General features: G+C 59.7%; 1 protein-coding gene across 2 annotated transcripts; it reads right to left on the minus strand.

Annotated features, from left to right (window-relative positions):
* Nucleotides 1–288: 288 nt before the first annotated feature.
* PPP1R7 (protein phosphatase 1 regulatory subunit 7) lies at nt 289–14,292 on the minus strand. Of its 2 annotated transcripts, XR_012779402.1 has the most exons (11): nt 14,144–14,292; nt 12,317–12,445; nt 10,635–10,690; nt 9,993–10,058; nt 9,585–9,715; nt 8,931–9,093; nt 7,491–7,607; nt 7,155–7,259; nt 4,914–5,000; nt 2,758–3,216; nt 657–795 (listed from the first exon to the last, which is right to left on the minus strand). XR_012779402.1 is itself a non-coding variant. In XM_075530401.1 (10 exons), exons 1-10 carry the CDS (start codon nt 14,193–14,195, stop codon nt 619–621), a joined length of 1,083 nt encoding a protein of 360 aa, XP_075386516.1. In that variant the 5' UTR covers nt 14,196–14,292; the 3' UTR covers nt 289–618. The 2 variants fall into 2 exon arrangements, 1 of the variants encoding a protein (XP_075386516.1); XM_075530401.1 differs by lacking the exon at nt 2,758–3,216 and having other exon boundaries at nt 289–795.
* Between the last annotated feature and the right edge of the window lie 64 nt (nt 14,293–14,356).

Genomic DNA, 14,356 nt, shown 5'->3' on the forward strand with positions numbered 1-14,356 from the left:
GACTGAGAAGGGCCCTTATAACACCGGACTCAATTTTCCTGCCAGAGGGGAACCTGAGACCCCAGGACAGCCGTGCCCGTGGAGGGAGGCTGAGGTCCAGACCTAGGAGGCAGTCTCTCTACGGCCGGGGTAGGGACTGGAGGATGTGGACTGGAGGTGATGGAGGCAGGGTGCTTAGGGGGCTGTCTCCGCACTGCAGCACCGCCTAGCCTGCCCAGCTGGGCCTCACCGCCCGACTTAGAGGTCCTGTGTCACAGCGCACAAGGCTGGATGCTTTCACACACGAGCTCTCAGTATCCGTTTATTTTTAGATAGAATTCTTTTTAAACTTGGCACCGGCCGGCCCCCGGTGCAGGGAGCCCTGGGCTGACACAGGCACAATGCCGGGGCAGCCGGCCTTGTGGGGGCGCGATGCAGACAGGCGGGCAGGCAGCCTCCCTCGTGGCCACCAATGCCCAAGACGAAGAGGGACGGAGCTCAGAGCAGACAGGGCGCCAGGCCTGTTGGTTACACGCAGCGCCTTTATTGCCCCTGGCGCACGGCCGTGCTGCACGGTGGGTTCAGGAGCAAAAGGCAGGTGAAAGGCCGTGGTGGGGTCGTGTTGTCGAGGAGAGGGGCTCAGAACCGGACAAAGGTGGCGTCAATCTGCCTGACGGTGGGCAGGGCCAGCATGATCTTGCGCCGGTACTGGGGGTCCTTCTGCAGTGGGTTTCTCTCCAGGTACACTGTCTCCAGGTTGCGGGCGCCCTTCAGCTCATCCAGGTCGCTCCAGCTCTCGATGAGGTTGTCGTTCATCTGGGCAGACAGGACAGACAGATGCACGGCCAAGATGCACTGCCAACACTACCCCTAGGCTCACGCCCAGGAGGGTCGACAGAGAACGAGTAGAGCCCCCACTCTCCCGCAGATCTGTGACAGCCCTGCACACCAGTGTGCGGCCACCGCTCCCCAGGCTGAGGCTGCGGGGCTACACTGACCATCACAGCTGACGAAGGTTGCCTCGCCTGACACGGACATCTCGGTTTCTCCCCAGCTCGTGATGGCCCTGGGGGTGGGGCACTTTAGAGGCACCATTTGGACCCCTCTCCACTGGGTGAGCCCACAGCTGACTGGGGCGCTTGACCTGAATGAGAAGGCAGGCCCAGGTAGGGGTACGCTCCACCTCACCTGCTGATGGCATGCCGAGCAGCCGCTAAGCTGGACTCAGGTGTAACCAGGTCTCCTCCATGGCCCAGCCCTGGAAGAGCACGCTGGGGACCCCGGAGGTTTAGGACACAACACTCCTTGGGAATCTCAGTCACCCACTGCAAGAGCAGAGTCTGACTCACAGAGACCCTGCCGCTGCCCCTGGGTCTCCCAAGACCGTCCCTTTACGTGAGGCTACTGCTGCTTTCAGACTGCTGACCTAGCCCACTGCACCACCAGGGATGTTTGAAGAGACGTTCTGACACTGTCTGTGACCATCCTGTACCCCTCCCCACCAAGAACCCTCAAAAAGCCTGCAGGAAAATGGATGAAGAGATCATCAACTCTCCCACAGGCAGGCAAGTACACAGGGGCACCTCTTCCCTCGCTCCTCGGGCCAGGTTGCACCAGCAGGAGCCCGTCTTGGTCTGAGCAGTTTCCCTGCCTTAGACGCCCTGGTGATGGCAGGGGCTCACTGGTAGCACTCCTGACTGCATCAGGCCTGCCAGGGCCTCTCTAAGCCCACAGTCAAGTGCCATCGTGGCTCCTGTCATGAGTCAGTGCCAGTCCCAGGGACCTGCAACATAGCAGTGCACAGCACTGCCAACCTGGGCGCCTTGTGACTAGACAGCCACCTGCCAGCAAGTGAGTGAGCCCTGCCCATCTGGGCAACGAGTGGCCGGGGCGGGCAGTGCACAGCACAGAGTAGGGGCTGCTCTGCCCTGTCCCGCTGCCAGGCCAAGGGAGAAGAGACAGGAATGAGGATTCACTTCCAGGTGGCTTTGAAGCGAAGAACGCAGGGCTGGGTTTCTTCACGTGACCTCCCTGGACCACAGCCTGACCGCTGGCTGAAGGACTGTGTGCTGTAGACTATGGATCCCTGAAGAGGCTGTTCTCAGAGGCAATGAAATGACCGGTCTAGTCCTTCAACTGATGTAGTACAGCTTGTTCTCATAGATAATCTATGTGTCCCCAGCCCTGGGACACGGGTAGAACCTGCCCTGCAAACGGCCTCTCGGGGCACGTGCTTTTTGCAGTTTTGGGAGTGTGGGTCTTACTTGAGCATGTGGGCTCTGGCCCTAGGCTTGGCCTTGGCGACGGCGAGCTAGACGACAAGGGTACTGAGGCCACACTGCTCACCACCTGCCCTCACCTCTGACCTCTGCTGCTTCAGCTCAGCACAATGTTCAAGGCCAACGGAGCTGAACCATGGGCTCCCTTTCAACGCCCCTTCAGCCCGGGTCAGTGCTCGAGGCAGGCGAGCTGTCCAGGGTCTCACATGCTGACGCTTGTTTGTGGCAGGCGGGTGTTGGAAGCGGGGCTCAGGCCCACCGCCAGAGCCAGACCAGCTCTCAGCTACAACGCGCCTGCACTGCCCCGTCACCTGCTTCCACAGAACGCTCATGGAACGAGGGCACCACCTGCTTTGGGAAATCCACATGTGCATGTTCCCGAGCTTGGTCGTGGAGAACATCAAGCAGATGCACACTGCTGTGTGCTGAGGCCCCCCCTCAACCCCCCCCCCCCCGCCGGGAAGGGCCAGCGCAGAAGTGCTTCAGGAAAGATCTTTACCTGCCATTGCGACAGTGTGAACCAACCAACCAACCACACGACACGCAGACAATTGGCAGTGAGTGTAACGGGGATGCCCGGGGCTGGGGGTGGGGGATGGTGTCCGGTCGCTGGCTGAGTTGCCGCGTGGAGCTGTGTACACAAGTCTTGAACATGCATGTTTGCCTTTAAACGTAGGGCACATTCCTCTGGTACACGGTGACACTGGACACTCAGAACCAGGTGTATCCCAGGTGCTTCCCGAGTGTCTCATGGTGTCAGAGGCTGGTGACTGGCTCGGGCATGTGTGCTCGATTCCTATCTCCCCCTTCTGTCGACAGGTCACAGGATGAGTGGGCGCTGAGCTGGGACCTGCTCACCGCCATGCAGTTGACTCACAGCGGCCCCATAGGACGTCCTACTGGACACTCGCAAGCTTTCCGGGCAGCAGGCAGCCTCTTCTTTGTGGCGACTCACCACCTGCGGCACGTTATAGAGGATGCATTTGACACCGACAACTTTAAGAGATGGCTACCCTCCTACGCGTCAAAAATGGGACTCAAAGTGACCACTTGGACTCTGTGAGCATCTCAGAAGCCCCCCCAACACCCAACTGGGCAAAAGGGTCAATGAGAATGCCCAGACGTTTCTTGTCTGAGTTCAGCTTCAGCTCTCTGCCACCTGGGTGCTCAGGAAGGAGCAGGACTTGGTGGCAGCCCTTCCCAGTGCATCAGCATCTGGGGGGGCCCTTCCCGACCAGCCTCTGCGTCTTCCTTTGAAATACAATGGGAGAGGCCCAGGTGAGGGTGGCCCTCGCTCTGTGTAGCTGCCTGCTGTCCTGGGAGCCACAGGATTGTGGGTACAAGCAAGGTGAAACCCCGACACCTCGCGCACTGTCTCTCTATTAGCTGGATGTTCTTTTGGTTCCGTCCAGCTGTGAGGGTCTGGATCAGCTTCAAGCTGAGTTGTCATTCACACCGAAGGCTGTGATCTCCGATGCTCACAGTGCTCCAGGTTCCTGGTCCGCTGCGGGCAGGTTGTGCCCGTGTTGTAGGATGTGAAACAGCCCCCCTGCACCCTGCTTGTTACGGGCCAGTCTCCAGCTTCTTCGTCCACGGATGGATGGATGCATTCTTGTTTGGTGGATAGTGTGGACGCTACATGGTTGAGAGCTTTCCTTTCCCTGTTCTAAGGGGCCGAGGCGGCACCTTACTGTACTTTCGAAAAGCAAAGATTCCTTCCTGCAGAGTGTTCCAGCAGAGCTGCTGGCTGTGAGTGGGTCTCGGGTCCTGATGGGACTGTCTGGCAGGGCAGTCTCATGCTGGGGCTGAGCTGTGAAGAAGGGCACCAGGTCTGATTGGGGTCGTGCTGTCAGCAGGTGTTCCGCGGGCAGTGCAGGAGCCTGGGGAGCTGGGGGCCCAGTGGGCCAGCTCTCAGCTGCTGGGTTCAGCCCCTGAAGGTCTCCATGTGAGAGACGAGGCCGCCAGCCTCCGTCAAGATCTACAGCAACCCTCCTCTCAGGCAGGGCTGCTCCGAGTGGGCGGTGGGTCCCTCATCCATGCTTCAGGTGGAGGTGCCCGGGATGTGCAGTGAAGGGAGCAGGGCCACTCCCATGGCCAAGCCCCAGGAAGCCACGAGTGGCAGGCTCATGCGGGCATGAGCCTCAGGGATCTCAGGGAGGACAACTGCAGCTTCAGAGAAACGGGGGAAGGACAGAGGAAGTGATTCCTGGGAGTTTCCCTAGTGGATGGAAACCATAAGGAGAGAGCAAGAGGCCAGAGAAACCTGCACACACCAGGGGCGAGAAGGGACCGCCTTCAAGTGGCAGGCCACCGCCGCTGCCGCCCTCGTCAGCCCCTTCAGGGGGGCTGCGTGTACCCTCACAGCTGAGAGCCAAACATGCAAATCCCAGGGAGCAAAGTGCATGCACCTGCCCTGGAGCTTGCCACCATGGTGGGGGCCGGCGTTGGGAAACCTTCCATCACATGGCAACCCTGAATCTGCCGGGGGCTTGCGCTGGGATCATTGGGCCCACCCATCACGCTCCAAACAGAACTCCCACCTCAGCGCACACCAGACATGGGCGAGTCAGGGACAGGAGAGCAAGCTACACGTTTTCGTCAGTGGGGCCAGTCTGGCCAGTGTCTCTGACCCTGGCACGTGGCAAGCACACTTACCCAGAATTCCTGAAGCTCTGTTAGGTGGTTGATATTCTCAATCTTTTTTATTCTATTTGACGCAATGTCCAGCATGGTGAGTTTGTTCTGAAACAAGGAAACAATTGTGCGCTGGGTTACCCTGCTCTCAGCAGGACAGGTGACCGTGCACTCAGAGCTGAGTAAAGGTTCCAGGTTGGGGAGGGCACCTCTGCCCTCACAGACCAGCATGCAGGCAAGGGTCCCAGAACTGCCCACTTCCTGCATGTCGTCTGGGCGGGACTTGGGGGCCAGCCCTCATGGTGCGGTGTCCCCACTGCTGGCATTTGAAGCTGGCTAAGACCTGGGGTGCTTGTACTCCCCTCCATCACAGGGCTTCCAGAGCCAAAGGCCAGGGGGCTGCAGAGGGCAAGGTGGGGACAGTAGCTTTGCAGCTTTGTGCTCACCACATGGTGGATCCCTAAAGTTCTTGGCACCCTCTGCCTGGAGGTGGGGCACACGGCAGTGGTGGGTGGGGACAGCGGTGCCGAGGACAAGGCCCCAAGGAGGGCAAGGCTTATGGCCCCCTGGACCCTAGTCTGAGTGCTAGAGCAGCCAGCTGGGCCCTGCCTGGAGCACCGAGGGTGGTGGTGGTGGTGGTGGGGACACTTCCTGTGGGCAGGGATTTCAGGTGCTGGGATCTGGGAGTTTGCATTTTGCCCCAAGGTGGTGTGGCACTGGTTCTGTCCAGCAAGGCAGCATGTGCCCATTTCCAGCGTCCAGGTGTGGACACTGTCAGGGAAAATGACAGGCAAGCTCCCCCAGCATCAGAAGTGGCAACTGCTTCCAACAAGAGCTCCCTACCCGCCCAGCACCCCCTCTTCTCATTTTCCTGGTCCTGGGGTCTTGAGCCCGGTCCCCAAGTGAGGGGGCAAAGGAGCACATCTCAGCAAACAATGCACATCAAGAAGTCCAACCCTCCAGTGAGCTCACGGTCACTGTGCTGTGTCACACACCTGAGTCTGCAGACAAGACCGCTTCTTCCACACCCCGAATGACTGAGGCCCACAGTTGGCCAGGTGACTGGCTGCCCACAGGCCTAAGGGTGCCCGAGAAACAGTCACGGAAGAGAGGGCAGGGCCAGGATGGTGGCCAATGTTGGCAGTGGTTCCTGACACCCCTGTAGGCATGTGCCAGGGGTCAGGCTGGATGGTAATGGCACAGGGCAGCGCTAACAGTTTGAGCCCTGACCAGCTTGAGAAGCGGGGCTGCCAGGGCAGCCCGGACTCTGGTGCGATGACAGGCCACTCAGCACAGCCCTCAGGCCTGGGGCCGTGAGCACGTTCAAAAGCCAGCCTGAAGCATACCAGTAAGAGAATGTCCTAAGGGAGTCTGGTGCCAGGGCTGATGCTGTGCCTGAAGACCCAAAGACGTCACTGCAGACAGGACGGGTCATGTCCCCCTCCATGAAAGCAACCTTCAGACAAACTAAAACCCGGCATCTCCAGAATCCCAGGGATGCTCCCTGGCAGAAAACAAGCTGCAAAGAAAAGAGCAGCATGGGGCAGATGGGCAGGACAGGACGGGGCAGAGCGTAAGTGCCCATGGGCTTCAAGCCACCACCCTCATGAAGCCCACTGCCCTGAAAACCCAGGTCCCCCGAGAAATCCTGTTGTCTCAGAAGCAATCTAGGATTCTGTGTTTGCTCCACAGCTGGGGGTGCCCAGGGGTCCCCACTGGGACACAGCTCTGGGGCCTGTGGACCCAAGTGGGGAGTGCCAACCAGGTCAGCTTGTCTACCAGAACTTTCAGTGCCCACTAGCAGCCCCAATTACACAGCACTCTGCTTTGTCCTCTCGGCCCCAGCACATCAGATGCCGTCTCTCCACCTCCCTGCCGCCACTTCCCCAAGATTTGCTCGGGCTGGGGTCAGAGGTTAGAGAGGTCTGATGTGAGTGACACACCATGGCCCTGCCCGAGTCAGGGTGGCTGTGTTCACAGACAGAAAACTGGCACGGCTGAGGGAACAAAGGAACTTTATTGATGGGGACGTGGCACAGTGGCCACTCCCCAAGGTGACGAGGACAGTGGGGACCCCTGGCCGCTCTGGGCTGGAGCCTGTGCTAGTGGGGAGGGCAGGCGGACTCAGGAAGAAGGGGAAGGATTGAGCACAGACACCATGGGGGTGGGGCCCAGCAATGTGCACCCAGCACAGCCCTGCATGGATGTCCATGCGTGTGCACAGCTATACCCCTGACAGCGAGCCCCCACACCCCTCCTTACGTTGCTCTCCAGGCCTTCGATGGCCTCGATGCCGTTGTGACTGAGGTAGAGCTCCCGCAGGTTCACCAGGCTCTGCAGGCCCTCGATCTTGGTGAGCCGGTTACTCTACAGGCAGAGTACTCAGTGTCAGGGCGGGTGAGATGGGGGATGGGGCGGGGTGCCAGGACCAGGTGGGGGTAGGGATGGGATGCCAGGACTAGATGGGGTGGTAACATGCTGCACCTCATATTGAACCGCAGCAGCCCAGAGCAGAGCTGATGTCAGCAGCGTATGTGTGAGGGGCCGCCCAAGGCTGCGCCCCCAGCCCCTGCCCAGCAGCGCGGGAGTGGGCGGTACCTGCATGCTGAGCACGGTGAGGTTGGTGAGGGCGTCCAGGTTCTGGAGCTTGGTGATCTTATTTTTGCCCAGGAACAGACTGTCGAGGTTGGTCAGTGTGTCGATGTTTTCGATCGCCTGTAGAGGGCGAGGCAGGCTAGGATGGGGTCCCAGGGGCCACACCCTTGACATCCATAACAGCCGTCCGCCTGGCCCAGCTCTGACCTTCCAGGGGCAGTTTGAAACACACAGACTAGCCAATTTCCTCAAGGGTCCCAAGTGTCTCATGGTTCTGACAAACCCAGTCTGCAGGGCCCAGAGGGCGGCTCTGTCTATTCCTCGGGCTTTATCCGTGATGCTCTCCTTCCCCACCACCCCCCATCCCAGGCAGCTGGGGGCTGCCCTACTGGGCCCTTGTGCCCACCTCTCTGCGCCCCTAGCACTACCAGCTGAGACAACTAAGGACGGGGAGGCCCCTGGGCATCCCTGCTCCCTCTGATTGTGCAAGATCCCTCAGCAAGGGGCTGCTGGCCTGGCGCTTCCTGAGAAAGGCTGCCATGCAGCTTGTCGCCACCCAGGCCCACCTTCTTGGTTTACATCGTGCCTACCTTGCAGGGTCAGCCGTCTAACCTGGGCAATGAGAGCCAATGCTTCCAGGAGTCAAACATCTCCGGAACAAAGAGGAAGGGGACGATAGCCTTTCAGGGACACTGTCTTGGAAATACCAGGCATGGTGGAACCCCTCAGAGGCCAGGAGTGTGGGGCAGTGGGCCCCATGTGTCCATGTGCAGCACAAAGGTGGCTGCAGTGCTGTAAAGATCCACGGCCCCCAAGGGCCAGGCTCCAGAGGACTCCACCCAGGAAACAAAGGCTGGCTCCCACCTTCTTAAAACGCGCCACCAGGGAATTCCTGTGAATGACCCCAGTCAGGTCCATAGCCCAACACGGTGATGCAGAGCATGGCGGCACTTGATTTCTGCAAGTGGGTCATCAGCCATTCTCCCCTGGCCCTGTGCTCCTCAGTTCTGCCTGGCAGAGCCTCAGTGCCGGCTGTTCTGGGACCTGCCCAGGTCTGAAGCCAGAACAGGGTAATTCCTTCTGTCCATCCACCTGACAGTCTCAGAGCTGGTGGCCCGACCCCAACATGGCCTGTCGGTGGCTCATAGGAGACTGCCACCGATGCCCTCCGGGGGGGGGTGCGGGGGGGGTGGAGTGGTGGTGGTGTCCAAGCCAGCGGGCATAGGACCTCAGACTGGAACCATGCTGACAGACCAGTGCTGCAAGGCTGGGTGGTGGGCCCCGTCTCTGTAGTATGTCTTCTCCAGAACAAGAACCCCTGGTCCCGAGAAGCACCTGCAATGGCTTTGAAACTGCAAGCCAGCCTCACCTCCGACTCCTGGCCTACATTCCTGGGCCCAGGCCCTCACCTTAGTGGCAGACAGTGGTGTGCGTGGTACCTACCCGGATGCGGTTAGAGCCCAGCTCCAGCATCTGGAGCTGATGCAAGTTGCCGACGTTCTCGATCTTACTGATCTTATTGTTGACCAGGAAGAGCTTCTTCAGTTGGGTCAGCTGGTCGAGGCCTTCGATGCTCCTCAGCAGGTTGAAAGAAATGTCCAGAACCCTGAACAAGCAGACGTCCTCTTTAACACTGAGCTGAAGGCTGAGTGAACAGGGCCAGGGGTGTTGGGGTCCCCTTGCTCAGGCCCCCAGCACTGTTTGGCCGGGACCTTGCTTGTCCCTGTCTGTCCAGAGCAGAACCAGGGCTGGGCTCAGAAGATGGAGCCCTGCGGGGCTGAACTTCTTAGAACCTAGAGCACAATGAGCCAAAAGTGCTCAGGAAGGTCACCCTGGGACCGGTCTCAGGATAGCTGAGGAAGCACCCACTACCCATCGCCTCTGGACCGGGCCCAGACTAGCACAGGACCAGCCCCAGGCTAGGCAGGGCAGGCACGCTCTTGCGTTTAAGACCAGGCACAGAGGGAAGCAGTTCCCGAGACTTGACAGGGACTTCCCCAGGATCAAGACCAGCCGTGCTGATTGGTGAGCAGCAGCCCACATGGTGGGGGCGGCCCCTGGTGGCTCAGTCCCAGCCCCCATTCCCAGAGGACTCACTCCAATGCCGTCAGCGTCCCCAGGTTCTCCATCCTCCGGATCTGGTTGTCATAGAGATCCAGCTCACGTAGGCTCTGCAGCGTCTCCAGGTTCTCGATGCATTTGATCAGGTTCTGGCGAAGGCAGAGTGTCTGCGGAGGGGCAGGTGGGGCTGAGGGGTCATGTGTCCACACCATCCTGAGGGGTGCACACACCCTAGAGCTGATCTGCCCAGACTGAGTGGGGTGGGGGGATAGGGGCACACCAAGTGGAGCCTACACTGAGTTCTGTTATGAAAGGTCATTGAATGGAGGCGTGGTCAGGGGCCAGCTGGATGGCCCCCCTCTGGGGATCCCCTCTGCACCCCTCGTGCTAGTCTGCCACTGAGGCACAGGGCCTGAGACCCCAGCACGGTGACAGCCACCTCACCTTCACTTTCTTCAGCACTTCGAACCCTTCGATCTTCCCAATCCGATAGTGATTCAGATCCACGTCCTGCAACACAAGACCCACTCAGCTCCCAAGACCACGTCGCCCAGATTGTTGCTGTCGGTGGGGGGCAGAGGGGTGGGAGACAGGGCAGAGAGGGACTTAAGTTCAGTGACGATGTCTTTACATGAATGACCTGCTGTGACAGGTAACCCTGCTATCACCCCAGCTCCCTGAGCACAAAGCAGAGATCCTGGGTCTGAGGACAGGCACACCAGCCATGCGCTGGGGCCACGTGTCCTATTGGGTGCCATGGCCAGGCCTCATTGGTGTCCACATGCCCTGTGGGGACCCGAGACCCCCGGCTCTTGGTATCACGGTACCGGGCTGCAGCCACAGCTGTGTCAGAGATGGGCTTTGTGGGAGGCACATGCCCTGTGGTCGGCGCTACTGGAGTCACTGCCACACGCTGTGCTCGACATGGGAGATGAGCTTCATCCTCTACTGCATCGCCCCTAGCCCACACATGACCAAGGCCTAGCAGACAGCCATCCGCCCCACTCTCAGGATCAGGAACACAGACGCCCGCCCTGCCTGTCGTCAGTGCGGCGCTGCCCTCACAAGCTGAGAGGGCGCCATTACCTCAGCGTCCCCATCCAGGGTGACGGTCTCCATGTCCACGGGCAGCTCCTGTACTTCTGGGAGAGGAGAGAAGGGCACTCACTGGACAGCTGGCTCTGCCAAGTGGTGGGGCTAGTGTCCTGCTGACACCCCCACACTATCGAGGTTGCTGACAAAGGCCCCAGGGCCGACTAGCCTCTGCTGCAGAAACTGCCACCCCCACCTCCTTCCATTGACATCTCCAGAGCACGCTGGACCCAGTGGGAAGTGGGCCAGCACAACCCGCTTTTCTGCAGAACGCCCAGGCAAACGGAGCCCGGCTCCAGTGCAGGAGCAGCCCAGCTGCTGAATAATTCACGCAGCCTCCCCAGGGCCCAAGCGGCCAGCTGCATAGAGTGGCCACACTGCTCGGGTTTCACGCGGGCCTGAGGTGGGGGGAAGCCCTGTGTGGACTGTCCCCTTCGCCTCCTCACTTACTTCCAGGAGCGGCCACCTCCGAAAGGACCCACAGACAAAACCCCGAGCTATGCAAGACCACATACATGCGGGCGCGCTCAGACACGCCAAGATGCATCACACTCAGGGCTTCATCTTGCTAGATGGAGAGGACTGCTGCCCCCTGCCGCCTACACTACCATGGAGCACACCACACGGCCCCTACCCAGGAGAGAGGGCTGACACGCAGGCCTTGCTCAAGACCAGAAGGACCCCCCTGGACAGCACTCATGACAGTTAGTCTCTAACTTTACAAGATGTCAACCAGCCCGAGTCAAATGGGACAGAAATCGGGAAAAACCAAAAGACTCCTAACCCACTCCCAAAGATTGCAACACTGGAATCTCAGGCTTCCTTCCGGAAGCTGTCCTGACAGAAGCCCGACACACACAGGTGAGTTCCTGCCCCTTGGCCTGATCCGGGCAGAAGTGCTCTAACAAACCCCTACCCCCAACCTCCTGCGGGCACAGCTGTGTGAGCCTCCAGGTCTCTGTCCCAAGTGTCCATATTACCTGTGCTAGAGGCAGTGGGCAGAGTGGCTCCATCTGCGCTCGCTTCTTTGGGAGACTTGCATAAACAAGCGCAGTGGCAAGCCCTGGCTTCTCCGAGGGCTCAGACCGACTTCCCTACAGACACAGTGCTGGCTCTGAGCAGTGTCACACCCTACAGACACCTTCCCGCCCCTGTCTTGAGTGTGAGTCCCACCTACCCCACTGCTTTTGCACGCCGGTTACAACGGAAATGTGCCCAGATGTTTGTGGGACTCCTCCTTGCCTTAAAATGAAGTTGCCATGGTTACCTGACATCTACACTAGATGCTGGGTATGACTAATGAACACCTGGACGCCCCTGAGGGGAGACCTCTCAGGCCTGCTGCTCCGGGCATGTTCTCTGAAGCCCCCGCCCTCAGCTCCCAGGAGCACAAATCTCCTTGGGTGCAGAGGGCTCATCCCCTCCTCGGAGGGCCTGTGGGCTTGAACCACTGACGTGGCAGCCAGCAGCCAGACATTGCTAATGTGCTCACAGCAAAGGAGCGCAACCGCATCCTCTTGGGAAGCTGGCTCTTTCCAGCAAGTAGCAGACCCGCTCTGGTTCCTGGGACTTAGAACAGGCTCTCCGTGGGGCACAGCACACAGGATAGCCACTTCCCGGGGCAGCCCTCAAGTGGCATCATGGCCCCTCCACGAGTGAGTGTCCCACCCTCGTACCTTCGGGGTTCTCCAGGACGCTCTCCTCTCTGTCCTTCAGGCTCTGTGCACTCAGCTCGGCCACGAGGCTGCTGCTGTGCCTCTTCCCTTCCTCGTCGCCCGACTCTTCTGACTCGACCCGCCTGTCGACTGAAGGTGACATGTCTGTGCTCTAGCTCCTCTGGTGGATGGGACCACAGACCAGAGGAGACTTTGGTGCCTGCAGACTTTTGCTTGGCTGGCTGCTGGCCACAGAGGATGCCTTTGTGGACCCTCACATAACCTCCACCAGGCTCCATCATCTGTGTGGCCAGCTGACCCGCCCAGTTTAAGACTCAAATTTGCACCGCCTCCCAAGTGGACTCTGACCAGGCTGTGGGGAATTGGGAGAGGGCAGCCCAGAAATGGAGAAGCCATGTGATGGGCACTGACCTGACTCAAAATCCCAAAGGCTGGCCCCCAACTCCAATGAGCAGAGGCACTGTGGATGCAGGGTAAGCAACCACTGGTGGCTTGGAGTTACATAGAATCTTCTACAGAGGGGCCTCCCAGAAGGAAAGTAGCTACTGAAGAAACTGGCCCCCTCCTCCAGCCTGCCTATTTGAGGAGTGCCTGGCCCTCCTCAGTCACGAGAAGCTGATCTGACTCTGAAGCCCAAATCTGATCTTCAACTCAATGCATATGCTTATGTGAAGTCAACACCAGAGTGGTTTCCACCCAGTCAGGAGCCAGGGATGGAGGCCAGGTAATATGAGGTCCAGTTGGTAGGATGGGCATGCCTGAGGTGGGAGGACAGTGTATCTGAGAGTCAGCAGGTTGGCCAACATGTGAGAGGTGATGTGACTGAAACCTGAAGGCAGGCTGTGGGGCAGGGGTAGAGGGTGAGGCTGGGTGAAGGTACTGGTATGCACTAAAGATTTGGAGCTGTGAAGGAAGTTGACACGTGGGAGATCCCTGACTCAGTGAGTTTTGGAGGGAATGGGAGAGGAAAAGGCTTAGAGTTATGGGGAGAACAAGAAGGGAATTGGATGTGGATACAAATGAGAGGGTGGGTGAGATGGCAGGGGGATTGGAGAAGCACTTCTTTGCTTTAAATAAACCAAAAACCCAAACCTCAGTGTTAAGGAGTCTACCCTGTAGGGCAGGGCAGAACTGCCTCTGAGTTTCTGAACCGGAGAAGGAAGCCGCCTTCTCTTCCAACAGCTGCTGATGGTTTTGAACTGCTGAGCTGGCAGGTAGCACCCTGGTGCGTAACCACGGCGCCAGCCGGGCTCATTCTTTGGTTAAACAGAAGTACGCACCATATCAAAGTTCACATGCCCTGGGCTCTCCTGCCCCGCCCCCCCACTCCCGCCAGGCCTCTTCACAGTGCCGGGGTCAGCAATGCTTGCACAGTAACGGCGCGGACCCCGCTGTGGGCTGAAAACAAGCTTCCCAGCAAGGCGGGAAGGCCGGCCTTTGCCTTTTGCGATGACGAGAGCCTTGACAAGAGACCTAGCCCTCGAAGCCTCCACCACCGGCTCCAATTCCCAGTCACCTCTCCCCAGCCCCGTCCTCTCGTAGGAGGGGCCCTCGCGCCTCAGTTTCCCCACCAGCAAGCGCGGCCCTCTCCCGCACGCCCGGCCCTCTCAGAGGGTCGCGTGAGGTTCCTTCCACTCCGCCCCCGGCCAGGGCCGCCGCTCTCCCGCGGGTCTCCCCGCGCGGCCGCCCCCGGCCGGCTCTCCCGGGCCCTGAGTCCCCCGCTCTGCCGAGCCCGCGAGCAGCTGTCAGGCACCGGGCCTTGGCCGGGCCTCCGAGTTCCTCTCGGGTAAGGGGCAATGTCGGCTCGCAGCTGCCGAGGCTGCTTACCCTCCATCATCTCCTGCGACTGTTGCTGCCCCGAGCCGCGTTCCGCCGCCATGTTGGCTACTCTTCCCCTTTCCGGAATGTGTCGCCTCAGAGACTCCAACCAATCAGAGCTCCCGGAGCAGAAGCTGCCCAGCCAATGGGAGCTCGGTGCTGCGGTTCGCCCCCCAACGCACCTGCGCAGCTCTGACGCCTCATGGGAGCCATAGTTCCTTG

Source organism: Tenrec ecaudatus, chromosome 13 (genome assembly GCF_050624435.1).
Source record: "Tenrec ecaudatus isolate mTenEca1 chromosome 13, mTenEca1.hap1, whole genome shotgun sequence".
In the NCBI taxonomy this organism is placed as follows: domain Eukaryota; kingdom Metazoa; phylum Chordata; class Mammalia; order Afrosoricida; family Tenrecidae; genus Tenrec; species Tenrec ecaudatus.